The 20392-nt window shown below is 41.4% G+C and overlaps 1 protein-coding gene across 1 annotated transcript in view; it reads right to left on the bottom strand.

Annotated features, from left to right (window-relative positions):
* Positions 1–18219, bottom strand: part of EXT1 (exostosin glycosyltransferase 1) — a 272331-nt gene extending 254112 nt beyond the window's left edge. The window contains exon 1 of the mRNA XM_073330275.1: positions 16328–18219. Within this exon, the coding sequence (XP_073186376.1) occupies positions 16328–17289 (962 nt within the window). The 5' untranslated portion in view covers positions 17290–18219. The remainder of the gene's footprint in view (positions 1–16327) is intronic.
* Between the last annotated feature and the right edge of the window lie 2173 nt (positions 18220–20392).

Raw genomic sequence — 20392 nt, 5'->3', positions numbered from 1 at the left:
TAGTATTTGTTTAATGTTACCTTCCCCAAAGAGGAGCGGATCTTCCTGAAATTTTGCATACAGCATCTCATCTCAGAGTAGAGTTTTTCTGGGAAGTTTGGGTGTTTAAAATTATGTATTACACACACACACACACACACTTTCAGTTATGGAGCAACTGTAAATGAAGAGTGAAGTGGCTACATCCTTTTGTTGTTCATTTTTAAAGACTTTCATATTTTACTTTTAATGAAATTTGTTTACAAATACATGCTAGATTCTATACATCGGTAATTCAGTCAGTTAATTAATTATAGTCCTTGCCTGTAACAAGAACACAAAATGCCATTATACTGATCAGTGCATCGACTGTGAAACTACTCGTAGTAAACTAAGTTAAACTGAATAAAATAATAAACAAATAAAATAATAAATAATAATAATAATATACAATCACACCAATAGAACAATTCAGGATTAAAGACCCAATAGCAAATGTCTTAAAATTTCTAGCCCCCTAATTTTAGACAGACACATGACACAGCAGAACTCACCTGCAATCATTTCATTATAGCCCAAGTTACAAACATTTTGGCTAAATTAAATAAATCCTTTAGATACAAGGAATAATCACAATCCACTAAAACTGGAAACAATAAAAAATAAAAAAAAGTCTGTGCTCACTGAAGTTCAACAATGTTCTTTTGCATTAACCAAAACAGAGTTATCTGCATTAGTTACTTCATTTCTTACTTTTACCCCTCTAGTATCTCGAGACGTCAGTCAAGATTGGAGCACCACTATAAAACCGCATAATAAGAATTGGTGGTCCCTACTGACAAGGTGCTTACAATCTCAATAGAGATGACAGACAACAGAGAAGCAAGGTGTGGGAGTATACACGTATAAGTATACAAGTAAAAGGCTATATAAGCAGAAGTATATAAGTGTATATATATATAGGATATAGAAGTATAAGTATACAAGTAAAAGGATATACTATACAAGTATAGTATACAAGTTAAAGGGTCAGGGCGGAAGGTGGGAAACATCATGTTACTTCCACTTCATGGCAGGTTGCAGCCTTGATCTAGAAAGGCTCTCACCATCTCCTTGTTATTAGGAAAGTTGGTCCTTTCTTCTCAAACATGGACTTCAGCTTCCCTTCCTTTAATCTAGATGGTCATTGTTCATTGAAGTTGATCTGGAAGCTGCAGCACTTGCAGAAGCTCCTCCATTCCAAGATGCATGGGAGCAGTGAGCCCAGCCTTCCATAGCTGCAATGGCTACTCATAAACCGACAGATATATTTCAAGGCATTATTATTATAGTATGTGAAGTTCTTTAACAGAGGTGCAAGGTATTGAAGCAGGATCTTTAATCATATGTCTCAGCAACAAAACCAATACCAGCTGGGTTCTTTACTTAGCTTCTCAAGATTCTGTCTGATTTGTGCCCAAGGCAGGACGCTCTCAGAGATAAGACCTTGCTCTTTGAAGTCTCTCCCTGAGAATGTCTTCTCTAGCTCTTAGTACAGCTCTCAAATCCTTCCCATTTGTATTGGTTCATATAGGACCATCCTATTCACCTTTACTATCTGTCCTTCTGCACATATGTGGGTGAAGGAGAAGATTAAGATTTAAGAAGATAAACCAGATCGGGTTTATGATTGTGTTTTTCTCATGTAATATGTGAACAATGTGCATATGATCAAGTGAATAAACCAACAGGAAAGCAAGGATAAAGCACCAGAGTGTACTTGATCATTTGTGTTAACAATTGTAGCTCAGCTTTAATTATGTATATAACTTTGCAACATACCAGAGCATCTACAAAAGTACATTTTGTAAATAAAGAATAATGAATAATAAATAAAAATAAAATAAATAATAAAATAATAATAATGAAGAGTAGACCTTACTAAACTACTCTGCCATTACTATTAGGGGGACAGTGGTAGAAAAGTGATCACATTGTTTGTGTGTGTAAATTATCCAGTTACTATGAAAAAAGAAAAGGAGTACTTGTGGCATCTTAGAGACTAACCAATTTGAGCATAAGCTTTCGTGAGCTACAGCTCACTTTAGCTCACGAAAGCTTATGCTCAAATAAATTGGTTAGTCTCTAAGGTGCCACAAGTACTCCTTTTCTTTTTGCGAATACAGACTAACACGGCTGTTACTCTGAAACCAGTTACTATGGTATTTTTGCATTTATTTTGGGCAGGGAATAATCTACAGGAAAACATGCTTGGGAGCCTTGCACCCATGATCTTTGAAGTGTCATCCATGTAACTTCACAGAGCCCTAACAACTCTCATGCTTTGATTATTCTCCCTTCCCACTCCACCACCTCATTTAATCACTTTATTCTTGCCACAACAGCAGCCGGACAAACATAGTTGAGAGTTCATGGCTGAACAAGTCACCCTGACTGACAGGAGGATTTGGAGAATTTTGATATTCCGGAGGCAGCAAAAGAAATTACCAAGAGGAACTGGTTGGGAGGGAAGTGAGAGGGGGAGAGAAGCAGGGACTACAAGGACATTTATTAAAATGATGGCATGTTCTCCAGAAAGAAAACACATCTTGACACACACATATCTTTGCTTTACGTCTAGCAATCAATGACTGCCCAATTTAGTAATGCATATATGATTTATCATATACTGACAACATGTAAAAGCTACTTGAGATTTGTGTCAGGTTCAAAAATAAAATACAATATAATAAAAATATATTTTAAAAGCACCTTTTATAACTCCTCTGTATTTCCAAAACAATATTTGAGTCTAAGAACAAGGCAGGCAGGAAGTTAACAATGGGCTTGCACTAAGAGATACAGAACTGCAATATTGTATTTAAAGGAAGAGCAGGGGACAGAAATAAGGTATTTGATTGCTTGAAATAGTTCCCTGTCTTCCAAAAAGTTGGCTTAAAATTCCTATCTATAACACTTACCTTGCTGTTATAATTTTATTACCACTACTTTTGGGAATTTCTCTGGTAGTTAATATGCTGAAATGGTACACAGGACTAGGTCCTGCTGCCATAGATAATTTGGTTCTAAGGGAAATCCATCAATTGTTAATGGCCATGCAAATTGTTGAAACTAGAGAGTTATTCACAGTTATCTCACTGTGATTTGGTAAGTGTCCATGCCTGATGTGATCACTCACTTGATATTTTATTCCATTATAATTAAAGTAGTATGCTTACCTTCCAGATGTTAAAATAAAAAGGGGGTGGGAAAAGGTTTTAGTTTTCGTTTTAGTTATTTTAGGTATACTTGTACTTACCTGAAGTTTTTACATTAGAAGAAACCTTTAAGAATAAAATCACTGCCAGCTGAAATGTTTAAATCCATCTGATCAGACATTAAAGTAGTTAATCTGCACTTAATTTTAGGCCCAGATCTTGCATGTGCAGAACTTTATCCACGGAATACCTTTGTCGGACTGGGGCCAAAAACTGCGGATTAAGCACTTTTAAAACTTCTAATCTGAGGGCTTAAACATTTCTATTGTTGAGGCTAGAACAATTTGATGTTTAATAAGTTATATACAGATTTCCTCAAACTCATAACGAGTTCAGCGTCTTGCATAACCAACTCACTGATTATTAATTTTCAGCTTTACTGCAATTCTTGCATCTCAGATGCAGTTTTCTTGTGAGATGCCTTATTTTTACTAAAATGTGGCTTGGGGTTTGATTTTGTTTTTAACAGCCCTCAAAGGGGAAAAAGTTACTTTTCAGAAGTACTTCAAAAAGGAAGTCATATTACACAAAATAAGCCTTATTATTATATTTCCAGTTTGGATTAGATAAATTATATTTAATTTTAAAAATTCCATCTGCTGGCACCCAGCACAATGGTCAATGGCAAATCAAGGAGATAAAACATTTATATGTTTATCTTCCGGAAATAGCTCATCGAGTGTCTGTGCAGAGAAACCCAAACCAAGCCTTTCGAAATATAAACCCAGACACTATAAACCAAGAATTGTCCTTCCCTTCATCTCCAGATAACAGGCTTGATTTCCAGAAGCAGCCTCTGATTCCGCACCTGCAGACAATAGTGGATGCAATAGCACACTTCAGAGCAGTTCAACATTAAACTACCCAATTGCACCTGTAAATCAGGTACTGGTACAAAATGTGCCTGCAATTATTTGCAGGTGCAAAGATCAGAAGAGTTGAAGCTCCTCTGAAAAGAATCAATGCCTCCAACCAAACGGGTTACGTAGCTACATGAATGCGAGAAAGAGACACAAACTGATACCCCAAGGACTCAAAATGGGCCAAGCAAACTAAATTACAGAGTACTGCTACCAGTACTTGCTCCCGTATGAAGCCCGTACGCAATGGTGGCAGTATGTTCTGTGCTCGTTTGTGCTCTGCTCACTCAGCTAGACCAAAGGCAGGTCTACCTGCCACCTGCGCACTCCAGTGCCATGGGGGAATGTAGCAAGTTAATCTGGTGGCCAGAGCAGATGAAGACACCCATTCAGACCCACTTCCATCTGCTGCAAAAGGGGTGGAGGTGTTTATGGAGGAGCTGCATAGGAAGACAAAGCATCACGGGTAACCCTTCCTTTGAAGGGCTGAGAAAAGGGAGCTGCTATCCCAAATGGGTAGGAGGGTAGGAGCACAAGCACTTGCCCCACCCAGGAGCTAAGACATAAAATGAAGAGCACTCCAGGAGTGAGAACCCCCTGCCTCCCAGCAGTGGAGAGGAGAGTGGGCATGGCACTGCGGAGGGAGGACAGATTGCTGAGACCCTAACACCACTTCCACCCTTGCAATCTGCACCACACACTGCAAGATAGCCACTAAACAAGGCCTGAGCTACACCTACAGATAACCGAGTCTGTTCACACACAGTCGACCCCCTTTTTCATTTACAGAGAACATGAGCTGTATCCTGCAGGAGGTGCAGCTCAAACACCTACACACACAAATCTGTAGGGGAGAGGGTTGTTCCACCGGTGCATGCGACTCCCCTTAACAAGGGAGCATCCAAACTTATCGAGGAAAGCAACAACACCTCCCCTTCAAATTCCTCCACGTGTTTCCCAGCCAGCCCACAACAAATCTAAGATCCTGCAAGTTTCAGAGTAACAGCCGTGTTAGTCTGTATTTGCAAAAAGAAAAGGAGGACTTGTGGCACCTTAGAGACTAACCAATTTATTTGAGCATAAGCTTTCGTGAGCTACACTCTGCTGAAGTGAGCTGTAGCTCGCGAAAGCTTATGCTTCAATAAATTGGTTAGTCTCTAAGGTGCCATAAGATCCTGCAAGGATCCTTCAAGGCTCAACACAATCTCAGCCCAACCCGCGGCTCATTTCTGCTCTCCCGAGCTCTGCTCACTCCCTAATTTCCTCCCGGTCCTCCTTTCACCAACCCCTCCCAGCCTCACACTTTCACTCAAGCTTTCCTCCTCCTTTCTCCTATTAACACAAGACATTCCATCTTCTCCCTCCTTCCGGGAACCTTTCCCACTTTGTTCTCTCTAACACGCCCTCCTTTCCCTGAACTGCTATCTAAGATTGTAAGCTTTGGGTGGCATCTTATTCTACATCTGTAGAGTATCATGTACCTTTTTTACAGCCCCAAATAACTGATTAATAACAAACCGGGACCCCCCAAAGGAAGTGAAGATTCAGTTTAATGTAACATGTCCTGCTGTGGGAGAAGGAAATGTTATTATAATAAATGGTATCATAGGTGCTGAGGCACACATCCCCAGAACTAAGATTGGGCTTAAATTGGTGAAAGTGAACAATAACACATATCATGTGACTATGTTTACAGCAAATCCAATGTTTTCAAAAAACCTCAAGTATATAATTACAGTCTATTACAATTATGCAAAGAAATAACATTACAAAGAGGCCTTCTCATTTCCCATTCTTAGCACTGAATACTTTTGTTTTTGAGCCAATCAACTAAATTAGCCCTAATTCTGTTTCATTCAGACACACAAAAAGTATATTAGAGAAAAAAGTGAACAAACAGGAAATTCACTTAGGAACCGGCTTTTAGCTTTCGTGTGTTTCTGGACTAGAAATTGTCATGGGGAAAAAAAGTTAACTTAAAGAAGAACAGCTTTACTGAATTTATTAATGGCATTGCAAGGTCACACGGAACATTTACCAGTTATGGAGATGCCGATAGCAGCTGCAAATGTGACAATGATTTAGCTGGGGATTGGTCCTGCTTTGAGCAGGGGGTTGGATTAGATGACCTCCTGAGGTCCCTTCCAACCCTGATATTCTATGATTCTATGAACATCTGGTACAGTTTGAGTTATGTGGGGTGAATTAAAAATTGTATATACTTAAAAGCAACAAAGTCATCCCTTCCAACACCGTGACCCAAGACAACTCTGTCACAGATGAAGCAAGCAAGGGAATCTAAGTTTGGAGAACATCAGTTACTAGAAGCTGAATAAAACATCAATTATCTATCCTTGCTTCATTAAATATTCGTTGACACAGTTGATGCAATAATTAAGACTTGACCCTGAGGTAGCACTTTACAGATCTCAAAGTGTTTTAAAAAGGAAAGCAAGTGGCATTCTCCACTATTTTGAAGACTTGCAAACTAAGCCACAGTGTTGCGAAGCAACTCATTCAAGGTCACGCAGCAGGTGAATGACAAAGCTGAGAACAGAATCCCAAATCAGGTCTGCTGACTCTTATCCTTTGGACCACAGTGATATGGAAGGAATAAGTTGGAAACTCATGACATACCATGTGACAGCATTACCAATGCAGTGCAGTATGGAGGGAAGCTGGAAAAAATCTAATGTACTTTAATATGAAAAGGGAGCATGATGAATCCAACATTAAAGCCTCCACTGTACAAGTTAACACAGCTCAAAAAGCCACACTAGATCCATCCCATGACTCTTTGGAAAGGACACGATTAGGGAGTTAAAGAGGTATCTCATTACAACACCAGAGCAAAAGAAACTTTGATCGAAACCTGACAGCCAATGTTAATATTTAAAAGTATCCAAACAAGACACATTGGGAGAGATAAGTGGCGAATACACTACATTTAAAATGGACGAAGAAAGACGTGCCACCTTCCTTCTGTTATTGTACCATTCTAGGCTTCTTTGGCTGCTTTTAATAATATGTTTTGTTGTTCAGCAAAACCACACTAACCAAAATTCAGATCTCAATCAAAAAAAGTCTGCTTACTGAGAACACACATATAGGCTCCTGTCGAGAAAAGCAGTGAGACACGTACTTTCCTGAATCAGGGCCATACACATTCAAATATTGCTCCCTTTTTCGCTATGTCCTTCAAACCCTTCCTTAAAGCCAGTTTCTTTCATGACTTTTCAACATATGGATCTCCTCTTCTCGGATATTGACACCTAAATTTATTGCCCATATAATATGGCATCTAAGTTAGATTATAAGGCTTTCAGGGAAGAGACTGTTACCATAAGTGCTTTATAAGTTTTGTATAAATCTACAGCCCCACATTAAAATAAAATGAATACTGACGTTTTTAAAAACCCATTAGACAACAATAAAAAACAAAGACAAATATTAAATAAGTGTTTTCATCCCAGCCAGCAAGATGAAGGGGTGAGGAGAAAGAAAGACTTCAGAATACAGTGTAAACTATAACAGGGTTTTGTTTTAAAATGAAAATATCCTAAAGTATTTGCTAATGTGGAAAGCTGTGGAACCTTAAATATAACCTAAAGTTATACTCATGCATTCTTCAGTGCTAATGTAATCTGCATAGGATATGCAACAGACACACACGTATTGCATCATCACATTTAAATATAGCCAAGTCCTGTGGAAGAGAAATCAGTCATCTTAATGGTACAGAGCATGCTATTTAACTTTTTTTTAAAGTCTCTAAATACTTGCTTGGGTGCCTATTGATTAATTTCTCTGGTTAACAGAATGGTTTGTTTATCAATGACCACAAAACTCCTTGGATATTCAGAGAGAAACTTTGTAGACAGAAAGAAGAGGCGACAGTGAATACAGTTAATGCTCCAGAAATCATCATATTAACAGCCAGTCCTCTCCACACCCAGCCTTTGAGTAAATAAGTCTTTCATTCTCTTGCTATGCAAAGTATTTTCCTTTAAAACAAAATGAATGGTGAGGGGAGAGGGTTGGAGAGTGGGTGGTGTTTTTAAAACATTAACTACAAATATCTGACACAGATGCTTAATTATCCTAACCATGGAATGTAGGAGTAACCTCACACTGGGGTTCAGAATGATTTACCTACACAGGAGCAGCCATACTTAATCAGACTGATGGTCCCCCTTCTAGTTAACTACCTTGTGACAGCCAGTGGTTGCTACTAGATACTTTCGAGGAAGGGGCAAGAAACCTTCCAGCAGATGACTAGGGGATAACCTTCACACAGGGAAAGTTTCCTCCTAACCCAGGTAGTTAAGAGTTTGGTTTCAGGCCTGAAGCATGATGGTAATATGTATGTATACACCCATTCACACATGGAATCTTTTTCAGAAAAGGCCTCCCATGTCTGTTAATGGCTACAAATGGAATGCATGTATAAAATCTCCCCTCCCTAGGAAGAAATAATCAGAGAATGCAGTGCCTTCCATAATGACAGGTTTCAGAGTAGCAGCCGTGTTCGTCTGTATCCGCAAAAAGAAAAGGAGTACTTGTGGCACCGTAGAGACTCACCAATTTATTTGAGCATAAGCTTTTGTGAGCTACAGCTCACTTCATCGGATGCATTCAGTGGAAAATACAGTGGGGAGATTTTATATACACAGAGTACATGAAACAATGGGTGTTACCATACAGACTGTAACAAGAGTGATCAGGTAAGGTGAGCTATTTCCAGCAGGAGAGCGGGGGGTGGGGGGAAGAAAGGGGAGAGAGACACTTTTTGTAGTGGTAAGCAAGGTGGGCCATTTCCAGCAGATGACAAGAATGTCTGAGGAACGGGGCAGGGGGAATAGTTTTACTTTGTGTAAATGACACATCCACTCCCAGTCTCTATTCAAGCCTAAGTTAATTGTATCCAGTTTGCAAATTAATTCCAATTCAGCAGTCTCTCATTGGAGTCTGTTTTTGAAGTTTTTCTGTTGAAGAATTGCCACTTTTAGGTCTGTAATCGAGTCACCAGAGAGATTGAAGTGTTCTCCGACTGGTTTTGGAATGTTCAAATTCTTGACATCTGATTTGTGTCCATTTATTCTTTTATGTAGACTGTCTGGTTTGGCCAATGTACATGGCAGAGGGGCATTGCTGGCACATGATGGCATATATCACATTGGTAGATGTGCAGGTGAATGAGCCTCTGATAGTGTGGCTGATGTGATTAGGCCCTATGATGGTATCCCCGGATAGATATGTGGACACAGTTGGCAACGGGCTTTGTTGCAAGGATAGGTTCCTGGGTTAGTGTTTTTGTTGTGTGATGCGTGGTTGCTTGTGAGTATTTGCTTCAGGTTGGGGGACTGTCTGTAGACAAGGACTGGCCTGTCTCCCAAGATCTGTGAGAGTGATGGGTCGTCCTTCAAGATAGGTTGTAGATCTTTGATGATGCGTTGGAGAGGTTTTAGTTGGGGGCTGAAGGTGATGGCTAGTGGCGTTCTGTTATTTTCTTTGTTGGGCGTGTCCTGTAGTAGGTAACTTCTGGGTACTCTTCTGGCTCTGTCCATCTTTTTCTTCACTTCAACAGGTGGGTATTGTAGTTGTAAGAATGCTTGATAGAGTTCTTGTAGGTGTTTGTCTCTGTCTGAGGGGTTGGAGCAAATGCGGTTGTACCGTAGAGCTTGGCTGTAGACAATGGATCATGTGGTGTGGTCTGGATGAAAGTTGGAGGCATGTGCTATGCTTACCTACATGCCTCCAGCTTTCATCCAGACCACACCGCCCCTCACTGTTCCTCACAAGTTCTTGTCAACTGCTGGAGATGGCCCACCTTGATTACCACTACAAAAGGTACCCCCTCTCCACCCTGCTGGTAATAGCTCACCTTACCTGATCTCTCTTGTTACAGTCTGTATGGTAACACCCATTGTTTCATGTTCTGTGTATATAAAATCTCCCCACTGTATTTTCCACTACATGCATCCGATGAAGTGAGCTGTAGTTCACGAAAGCTTATGCTCAAATAAATTTGTTAGTCTCTAAGGTGCCACAAGTCCTCCTTTTCTTTTTTCAGAGAATCCAGAGATTTCCTGTCTCCTAACACAAGATTAAACTGTGAATGCTTATTAGTAGTAGTAGTATGCCAGGACCAGTCAGGATCAGTAGCCTGCCCCAAGGAGCTCACTATATACATAAATGAGACCTCTAAAGTATGGGCAGGGAAGAAGGAAGAACAATACAAGCCAAGCAATCAAGGTGAAGAGCATTAATTTTATGTTTTTCTTGTTTTCCTTGTTCTTAAAAAAATAGCTATAGTAAGGGATGGGATGGGTGTGTATAAGGGGGAATGGTTAATAGGAACAAGAAAGGGAGAGGCAATATTGAGGGTCGCATGAAGGAAAGGACAGAAGGGATGGGGAGGTGGACTGTGAAGCAGGTGTAGAGGCAAACAACCGAACAGCCGTGAGAAATAAGCATCCAGAACCAAAATATAAGGAAAGAGTTTCACGGCATCACCATTGTCTGAAAGTTCAGAAGGTGCCATTGCTGCAACTGTCACCTCAGCTCCCAGCGCCTACCTGTGATCCCAGGGACTGACTCCAGCTGGAAGTTTCGTTTTCCCACCTGGCAGAAGAGGCCCTGGTGTCCTGGGAGGAGGCCTCAGAGGGAGACAGTCTGGCCCCAATTCTACATGTACATTTCTACATGCACCATTTTCAGCACAAACATAACACAGAAGAAAGAGTGTATTAAAACAACATCTTCAAATGTCTCCGTTTTGTGGGAAACCTGGTAAATGCCAACACCCACCTATATGCTGCATTTTAAAGAAAAGCATTTTCAATCAGCAGTATGAAGATCAGGTAACTGGAAGTTGATAGGACAGCAGTTTGATGGGGATAGCAGCTGAGCAGCTGTGATGCTCCGAGAAAATGCCCAGGATCCTTCAGTGGCTCTTGAACTTCTCCAAATCCACAGTTTGGAGAAGCAGCCTACTGGTTAATCAAATCTATAGGCCAACTCTGGTCCTATTGAGGTCAGTGGCTTCAAACAGGAACAGAATTTGGCCCCACATGACCACTCAGCCTTTCATAAGTATCTACACGGAACTAGAGGATTTCTTACTCATTCCTAAATAGCAGCTTAAAGGGTGAACTGAAAAAACTTTTAAAAACAAATCTTATTTACAAGATGCCAAATCAGTAACAGAATTTATGCAGAGACTTAAAGGGGACAGATATGTTGACAATTTAATACAACATATTTGAAGCTCAGCTCCTCTATTTGCCTGCCAAGATCCAACTTTACAGTTTTGTGTCTCCCTTGTGAGAGATAAAGATATCGCAATTGCGTAACAAGACAGGAGTTCAGAAAAGGACTTAGGGGTTTGTACTGCTAATTCTAACAGAGGACACGCAGAACCCCAGACTCCATTCTTGGCAGGTAAGAAAAGATGGTAATGAGTTAAACATTTCATTTTTTCCCATTTTGTTCTTTATTATGCTTCATTATAACCTTCACGTACATAACCATAAAAATGTTTAGGAGTTCCAGCAGGGATTTGACAATGGTTCTTTCAGCATAATATACATCTATCTGTAAATTACATATTGTATACTAAAAATGAATGGAAATTTGTATAGATACATTCAGCTATCCTAAACATGCAGTAGGTTGGTGCTATCTAGAGAGATGCCACATACTTATAGGTGCATATACAGAAATCTAGTTAGATTTTAGCTATCTAGTCTGTTGAGCCTATATCCCATGTATTGATAAGGAGAGTGCTCGGCTGAGTGTTTACAGGCCTCTAAAATGTCCCTCATTTCAGGCTCAAAGTAGTCTACATTCCACACCAATTTGGTGGAACTGATCCTACATCACTTTCTGTTCCCTGCATGAAACATTTCTCTGTGTCCCTTATTTTGGGTTTTGGCCACACAATATAGCCTGTATTTGGGTGTTGGCTGATTGACAGGTATAGCAGGCGAAGGTTTGAATAATGTCTCCCTTTGCTTATGCTCTGATCAGTTCATAGAGGCTACAAGATCCAAAATCGCTCTACATGTATTCTGTCTCATAGCTAATCTATGGATTTTTCCACTGTTGAAGTTTCCATCACTGATTCCACATAGGAGGATCTAATACTTTTTACCATTGGTGGAAGATGAAGGGCCTGATCCAAAGTCCAATGAAGTCAGTGAAAAGCCTTCTATTGACTTCAGTCACCTTTGGATCAGGTGCTAAACATGAGACTCCCATCACATCACTTTCTCCATTTTCTGAAAGATGTTAGGTCAGGGCTATCTAGAGTCAAAAAGGCATAGATAGGTTGGGTTACATACATTGCTATCTTCCACCTTAGAAAGATTTCAGTTTCTGGAAAATGTCTTGAAAGCTTCTGGCTACATGAGGACAGACATATAGCTTACATTTGTATCCTCTGTTACCTTTCTGACCACATCAATGGTAATCTGTAATATTACCTTCCAAAAAGTAACTTGACATTAATTAAACCTACCCATGAATTTTGCTTTTGTTAAAAGATAGTGTTTAGTCCACCTTTAAATGGCCTCTCTTTAACCTTCAATAAACATGGCACCTGTTTCCTTCAATGTATGCACCTAACCATTTCCAAAAGTGGAAATTATCAAGCTAAAATTAAAAAACAAATCATATTGAAAAGGAATTTAAAAAAAAAAAAAAGAATGGTTCTAATGATAGGCTATAGAAGTCAACCCTAATGAAGAGATTCAGGGAAAGAATACCGAAAGTATTTTTAAAAACCCTGTTTGCAATAGTCTAATCACGATAATGCAATTCATTTGAGCCTGCATCAGCTTTATCTGCCGAGATGCACAACTTTGATGAAAATTAATTAGCTCTCACATACAGATGGCTCTCTTAATAGAATTTATGAAGACTGAGCCAAATATGTCCCCCTTCTCAAAGGAATAAGGTGCACTTTCCACTTTACATAAACAGAGAAATCATCAGTTGATTTTTCTCATTTCTTGGAGGAAAGGGTAGAGGGAGAAAAGAGAGAAGCTCTATTCTGTAGAGATGTAGATCTTGCTTTTACCGGGCACTAAACATTTTGCTCCAGGAATAATTTCATTGCAAGTAATATCAATATTACCTTTTCTACAAAGTGACATTTTACACTGGAAATAAATGTAAATCATAACCTTACTCTGTTGATATGACATCATCGAGATTTTAAGTCCAATCATCTAGTTTAGCTGGCTTGACAAAGATTCTCCTTACAAAGATTACAGCCAATCTCAAATCATTCATGATGCACCTTGCATGGATCAATACTTCTGGGCAGTGCACTATATGATGGGGATCATGTGATAAATATGAGCACAAAAACAAGACAGTATAAATGCCACAGCAAATTAAAAAAGAGTGGCACAGAAGCTGACACAGAGAATGAAATATTTGACTTGGCCAACTCCTCACGGACAAGCTAATCCGTTTCTAATACACAATTCTTGGAGAATGCACATCATTTTAAAACCATGAGGACATGTTGCTTAATCCAATCCAAAAATTGCAGAACAAAAGCAGCTCAGTCTGACCTGCGAGTCATGTGAATATGAATTTAGATCTAGCGTAGGCCTAGTTTTAAAATCATTATAACAAATTCTTCTTTAACTGGCATAGCCTTGTGCAATGTTATCTTTCTCAGGTGCAGTTTCAGTTACAGCTAATAGAGAACTACCTGTTACAACATTTACATATACATATGTTATATATTCACATGTAAGAAATACTACTGACTGCCTGTACTCATAATTGCTTAAGGATGTGACCTTGTCAGATTTCATACACTGAACAGAGTCAGCTATGATCAGTATTTGAATGGGAGAAAAGCAAAACTCAGGATGCTACAGGAAGTGGTATTCAGTAGGTGGCACACTTTGCCATAAATCAGTACTGAATCAATGCTTCAGCATTGTACTAAGGGACAGCAATATGCTCTTGCAGGTCTTGCAGATAAGATATAAAGTTAAAAGGCCTTAACCATTTATGGTAATTCACTGGGGTATTAGCCCCAGTATCCTGACCACAATTCCAATTCAACAACTAAATTCAGCCGACCTAAATTTCCTCTGAATGCATCCGATGAAGTGAGCTGTAGCTCACGAAAGCTTATGCTCAAATAAATTTGTTAGTCTCTAAGGTGCCACAAGTACTCCTTTTCTTTTTGTAAATTTCCTCCTGCAATCTTAAATAACTATGATTATCTCCACATCTTGTCTTAAATTATTGCGTAGCATTTCTGTGCAATGTTAAACAGTTACTGCACACGACCCCAGACAGAGTTGCACTTTCCACTGAAGTGGACTAGCAGGGATCCCTATACTTCTTAGATATGAAAGACTACACATCAGGTGTAGTTTTTATTAATGTTAATGTGTACTATAAGGTGTGTGTTGTACACTCCTTAATGAAATTGACCTGCATAGACACTGTAAATAACACAAACTCAGGTTCCCACGTAATTCAAGTTCCCAATAGTCAAACCTTTGACTGGTATTTTTTTGTGTTTAAAGAATCTAGTAAAACTTGAAACCATTGTGAATTCTGCAGAATTCAGCAAGGTGGCTAAAAGACATGAAAAGTGTAGACTCTCTCAGATTAAACAAGCATATGCCAGAAATCTCTGAAGGCTATAGGCATTTATTCTCTCTCTCACTCAATGTCTTATGAACAAGACATCAGTTACTATCCACAATTTAAAGGAAATCCCAGTTCATGAGTCAAATGTGTAAACACTTTGATTTGAGCTACACAATCTGGATTTACACCAGTAAGTTATTCATACTAAAAATGTATCAATTTTCTATGCTCAGAAAGTGAACAAAATAAAAAGCCAATAAGTATTTGTGAAGCTTCAGGTGGCTCTAAAATAAGCAGTAAGTGGATGACATTCATATCAAAGAAAGCACAGAGCTTTCCTGGGTTTCAGCATTAGCTAATTAATTTATTTCAAACTTTGTGACTAATGGCTGCAAGAGAAATTGGCAGCCAGTTGGAAATTTTGGTCAGCATTAACATCATTGTAACTTTCTCATTACCTTCTTCCAGGATTATTTTTCTTCTACACAATATTTCACAATCCATTGCAAACTCTTCCAGCCTTTAGCAGTTCCTGATGCAGCTCTAGATTGTACTAACTCAGCAATATAAAGATGCTCTGTTTTTTAAAAACTTTTGTTACATGGAAACAGACTATGCAGTTTTTGCATGGGAATATTTGCTCTGGAGCACACACAGCAGTGATCAGCATTTAAATTAACAGTTTCAAATTGACTAGTTAGTATTGCCATTCTACAGAGGTCATTCCTGTACAGTGATTTTTCAGCAGCTACATATACAAGTTACATAATTGCAAGGGATATTTGGGGAGAACAGTAACACAGTACCCACCTAAACCACCTGCTTAAACTTGCCCACAGCAGCAGTATGCAAAGCACCAAAAGAAGAAAAGTAATCAAGGTGTTACACAGAGTATACAGAAAATATTCCTAACCACTAGAAAGAGTTATCAAGATGGGAAAAAATACCAAGGGACTTTAGAATCAATGGGGTTTTCCTCCTTTACCCATTTGTAGCTGTCTGATGCAAGAGAAATAAGATTGTGAGCTACCTTACTACACCCCCCTCCACAGATCACAGACTCAGTCCTGTCATTGGACTTGAGAAAGACAAGACTGGGTGCACACACACACACACACAAACACACACACACTCTCCACAAGTCATCAGCTCTCTTCGAGCTTTGTCCTAGGTGGTTAACTTCAGGGCTGGGAAGGAAGAGGATGTTTGACCTGAAGAGACAAAATGATGAATGAATGGTGGAGCCAGATACCAGAGTAGCCTTGAGCAGCATTTCTGTTGCAAAGCCAATGAGCGAGCGTACAGGTCATCAGCTCCTGGTCTAGCTAAACCCAGGAGAACCTATAGGACTTTGCATTCCATTGTAAATATTTTCCACAATGAGGTGCTTCCACCCCTCTACTGCCCCTATATCTAAGTAACTTACTAACAGCTGGAAAGAATTTCAGGGCAGGAAAAGAAAAATCATGGCTTTCCTTTGGCCTGAAAGTATGTAGCACATTTAAAAATGCATATAGCTGACAGCTGCCTAGAACACGAGAGGCCAGAAAAAGCTGGCCTAACCTTAGACACGCAAACACAAAAGGGGAACTGGTCACTTACTTTTCATATTCGGTGTTGTCTCTATCGCAACGCGAATCCTTGTGCTTTTGCCAGTCTTTGCCATGCTTGCAGGTGGTCAAGAGGACAACATCCTCCCCGTTATGGACGTGATATAAGGCATTCCTGGTGTCTGACCCTATCCCTGTCAGGTACCTTTTCCCCTTGAATACCAACATGTACTTCCTGAGAGGAGGGATGGTGTTAAACCTTAGAAATCCCTTCTCCCCTCCTGTCCTAGGATGATCCTTAGAAAAGAGCGGAATAGAAACATCGAAATTCGGTCTGAAGTTTTCAGTACTGATGCTAGCTTTAGCCAGCATCGCCTGGCCAATATCAAACCCGACGTCTTCAGTGTAATCGGGCCAGGTGCCGGAATATAAATTAAAAATTAAATGATTTCTACCATTGTTCCACAAGTGGAGGCTTTGCACTTTCGATCGCAGGTTGTGCACGTACTGGGGTGACAACTGGTCTCTGTCTAAGGTATCCAAGCTCAGGACAAACAGGCAAGCTTGGCTCGGATCGGAAGTGTAAAACCTGGATCCCTCGATGGCTGCTAGAATGTTTTGGTAACTTTCGGCGATCTTCTCCCCTTTCTGCTGCGGGTACACGTAGACTTTGAAGCCGTTTTTCTTGCAAAGGGTGAAATCGAAGCAGGACTCCATGCGGCACTTCTTGCCTTTGTAGACGCTGGAGTTGGCGTCTCTCTTCTGCCTAGGGGAAATGTGCACATTGTAATCCTCGTTTTCCAACTGATCCCAAGGAATGAAGGGGCGCAAAGCGTCCGGGAATCGGGGCCAATAATGATCCGGGCTGGTGTGGTGCAAGCCATTCCTGCTACTGTGCTCCTCTCTCCTGCTTTGGTTTCTCGCTGCCCTGAACTGCAAGCCTCCGAAGTAAAACAAAAGGACGAGACAAGTGCCAGCTGAGAGCAGGATGAAATAGCGTTTTTTGGCCTGCATGTGTCCTATCTGGGTCAAGATGATTGTAAATAAACACAAGGATCACCCAAGTTTGCCAATCAACACTTTCAGCTCCAGTCCGCCATCTTCCCGCCTGCAAAGACTTCAAACTCTCTTCTACCACCTTCTCTTTATTCCTTTCCCAAAGCCTTGGACTGATGCAGCGCATGTGGGCGATTTCTTTAACTTTCTCCCCTTCTGTCTTTCATCTTTGGGTCGCACAATAGAGAGAGAGAGAGAGAGAAACAGCGAAGGCGAATAATTCACGCCCAGCACGAGTTTGCAGGGCAAAGGGCTGGGAATTCTCTTGCATGCACACACATACAAACACAAATGAACTAAGCACCAAACCCAGTTCCCTTCACCTCTCAATCAGTTGCAAGACTGAGTGTGTTTCCCCTCCCCCCCCCCTCTCTCTCTCTCTCTAAGCGTTGCAAACGATCAAGGTACAGCAGCAACTTCAACTCATCCAAAACACTCCCGCAATAACCAAGCCCCCCGGTTCCAGAGCAAGTCGGCAGCAGCAGCTCACAGCCAGCGCCGGTTCACACAGCTATCATGATCACATCTTCCAGCTTGAGCGCCGTAACCTTACAAATCCCTGCATTTCTCTTTATTCTTTTCTGCAGAGGAGCTCCTAGACTCGGGTGCTGTTTACCCCTCTCTCCGCGATCTCTGTGAATGGCCCCCGGGATGGAACCAGCCGAAGCAGCGAAGATCCTCCTCCTTCTTCCTCCTCCTCTTTGCCCCCGCCCCCCAGTCAGTCAATGAGGTGCGAGCTGCCGAAGCACAGAGGAGGCTGCCTGCCCCTGTTCGAACGTCGCCGATCGCAGAGTTCGATCTCCGAACGTTACCCGGTTCTGAATGTTACACTTACACATTCCATTCCCCGACACCACAGCGCTGACCTCATCCATCCACGCAGCCCGCTCCCCCATTGGCTGAGCGTCACGTCCGGGGTGGGCGGTGCTTCCGCTGCACCCATTCATAACCCCCCAGCCGGAGGGTACAGTGTTGCAGTAGTATGTTAAATGGAAACGCTTCAGGGACGGGGTTTGTGAGAGCGTTGCTGGGGTGCCCCTCAGGAAGATGCCTATTTAAGAGATCGCCCACAAACTAGGGCAGCTTGCAGGCATCTTTGGGGCACAGTCACCCCTCCTGCCCTTTCCCTGGCACAGCACTGATGAGCGATCGTCTAGGGGGGACTCTCTAGGCTTATGTTAAGCAGCTTCCTTGGGTGGGAGACTGAAATCTGAATGCAACAACATACAAGTACTTGTCAGTCTCCCCACCCCCAAGTACAGGCAGTAACAGGACTGGCTCCCGCCCACAGGCCAGAGAGGCAGTTGTCTAGGACGGCAGTCACAGGTGCTGGAACTAAGGGTGCTGCTGCACCCCCTGGCTTGAAGTGGTTCCCATCATATACAAGGTTTACAGTTTTAATCTCAGCAGCCCTACTATACACATTGTTCCAGAACCCCTGGCGGCAATGTTCAATGTTTAGTGATTGTTTTGGTGGGAGTGTCTGTTGAGGGACAGAGGCTTTCTAGTTTGCCCAAGGCTAGGAGCTGAGCCAAGGGAGGGCATATCTGAAACAATGCATGACAGTGTTAAGGGCGAGCCACCTTTGCAGGAGAAATCCTCAAGGCTATGTCTGTTGAGCAGCACAGGAGGGATCTTATCAGCAACAGCTGGCTCAAGATCCTCTCTGGCAGGCTCATTAAACCCAGGAAGAGAGCGCGCCTACCCTTTCATCTTTTAACAGCCCCTCACAAATCCATGCTAACTGCAAGCCAGTAATGCAGGAGCTGAGCCAAACACATACAAGAGAAAGTTCTCCCTGAGTAGTTTGCTGAGGAAATGCAACAGAGAGGACCTATTGCTAGAGGGAAAGGGAGCAGAGGTCTGGGGAGCGCTGGTGCCAAGGGGAGGAAGAGAGTTGCTCAGCTTAATCTGGAATCAGGATTTCAACTGGAAAACTAGGGAAGGGAGAATATCTTTCTCCTTTCACATGGGCTGGTTTCCATGTCTCTACTACTGTCCTCTACTGGATGGAATACTGTATTACCTCACAGGTATCTCTTGCCTCTGGTTGTAGTGTTTGTTCCTACAGCTAAAATAGAAAGAGCTCCTGCACTTTGAATCTCAAAACCATGAACTATAATTCCATCTGGTAAAAATATGATGTTATCTATTGATCTTAATGCATTTAAGATGTGTTCTTGTAATTAAAGCGGGGGATTGTCAGTCAGCATGACTGGGATCCTGTTCTCTGTGTGGCCTCAGGCAACTCATATGACGGATTTACGCCTTGCACGCCCCTAGGTACAGCATCTTCAGCGCTTCTCCCCCCCCCCCCACGCCGCCTACAGCTGACCTTCGTGTTTTCCATAGAAAATGAAACTTTTAACTCATTTTTAACTTTTAGGTGCCCTTAGAACGCCAGGGCCCCTAGGCACATGCCTACTGTGCCTAATTGGAAATATGGCCCTTGCCCTCCCTGTGCCTCAGTTTCCCCATTTTCAAATTATGCATAACCTGTTTACCTCACAGGGATTATTACTACAAAATGCATGTCTGTAGTGTACAGGACACTTTACAGGCAAAGATAACACCACTTGTCCTGAAGCACCTATCTTAATTTTTATATAAAGTTTTGAAATTTCCAGATGAAACATACCAAGTGCAAAATATTGTTATATTTCTCAGTGACTCTCAGACATAACTGGCAAATATTTAAGAAGAAGAATCTCATTAGACACCTACATAAAAATCTGGCCTTAAGCAACTTTCCTATGGATTCACTGGTATAACTAGGAGCCCAATTTATTGATCAGAATGGTGTGCTTTACACCTACTTTGCACTGGTGTAAGGGACTACACAAGTGCAGGGCCATGGTGAATCAGGCCCCAGGAATGCAATCAAGAGTCCTGATTTCCACCCCCTTTCTGTAACTTAGGGCTTAGTCTACACTGGCAACGCTAAAGCACTTTAACCTGGGCTTTTTTCCCCTCCCTCATCCTCACTGAGGGCTTGTCTACACTGGCACTTTACACCACTGCAACTTTCTCGCTCAGGGGTGTGAAAAAAACACCCCCCTCC

The sequence above is a fragment of the Lepidochelys kempii genome, chromosome 2 (genome assembly GCF_965140265.1).
Source record: "Lepidochelys kempii isolate rLepKem1 chromosome 2, rLepKem1.hap2, whole genome shotgun sequence".
Classification (NCBI taxonomy): Eukaryota; Metazoa; Chordata; order Testudines; family Cheloniidae; genus Lepidochelys; species Lepidochelys kempii.
The sequence above is the reverse complement of the archived record's forward strand: the minus strand, read 5'-3'. Positions and strand labels throughout refer to the sequence as shown.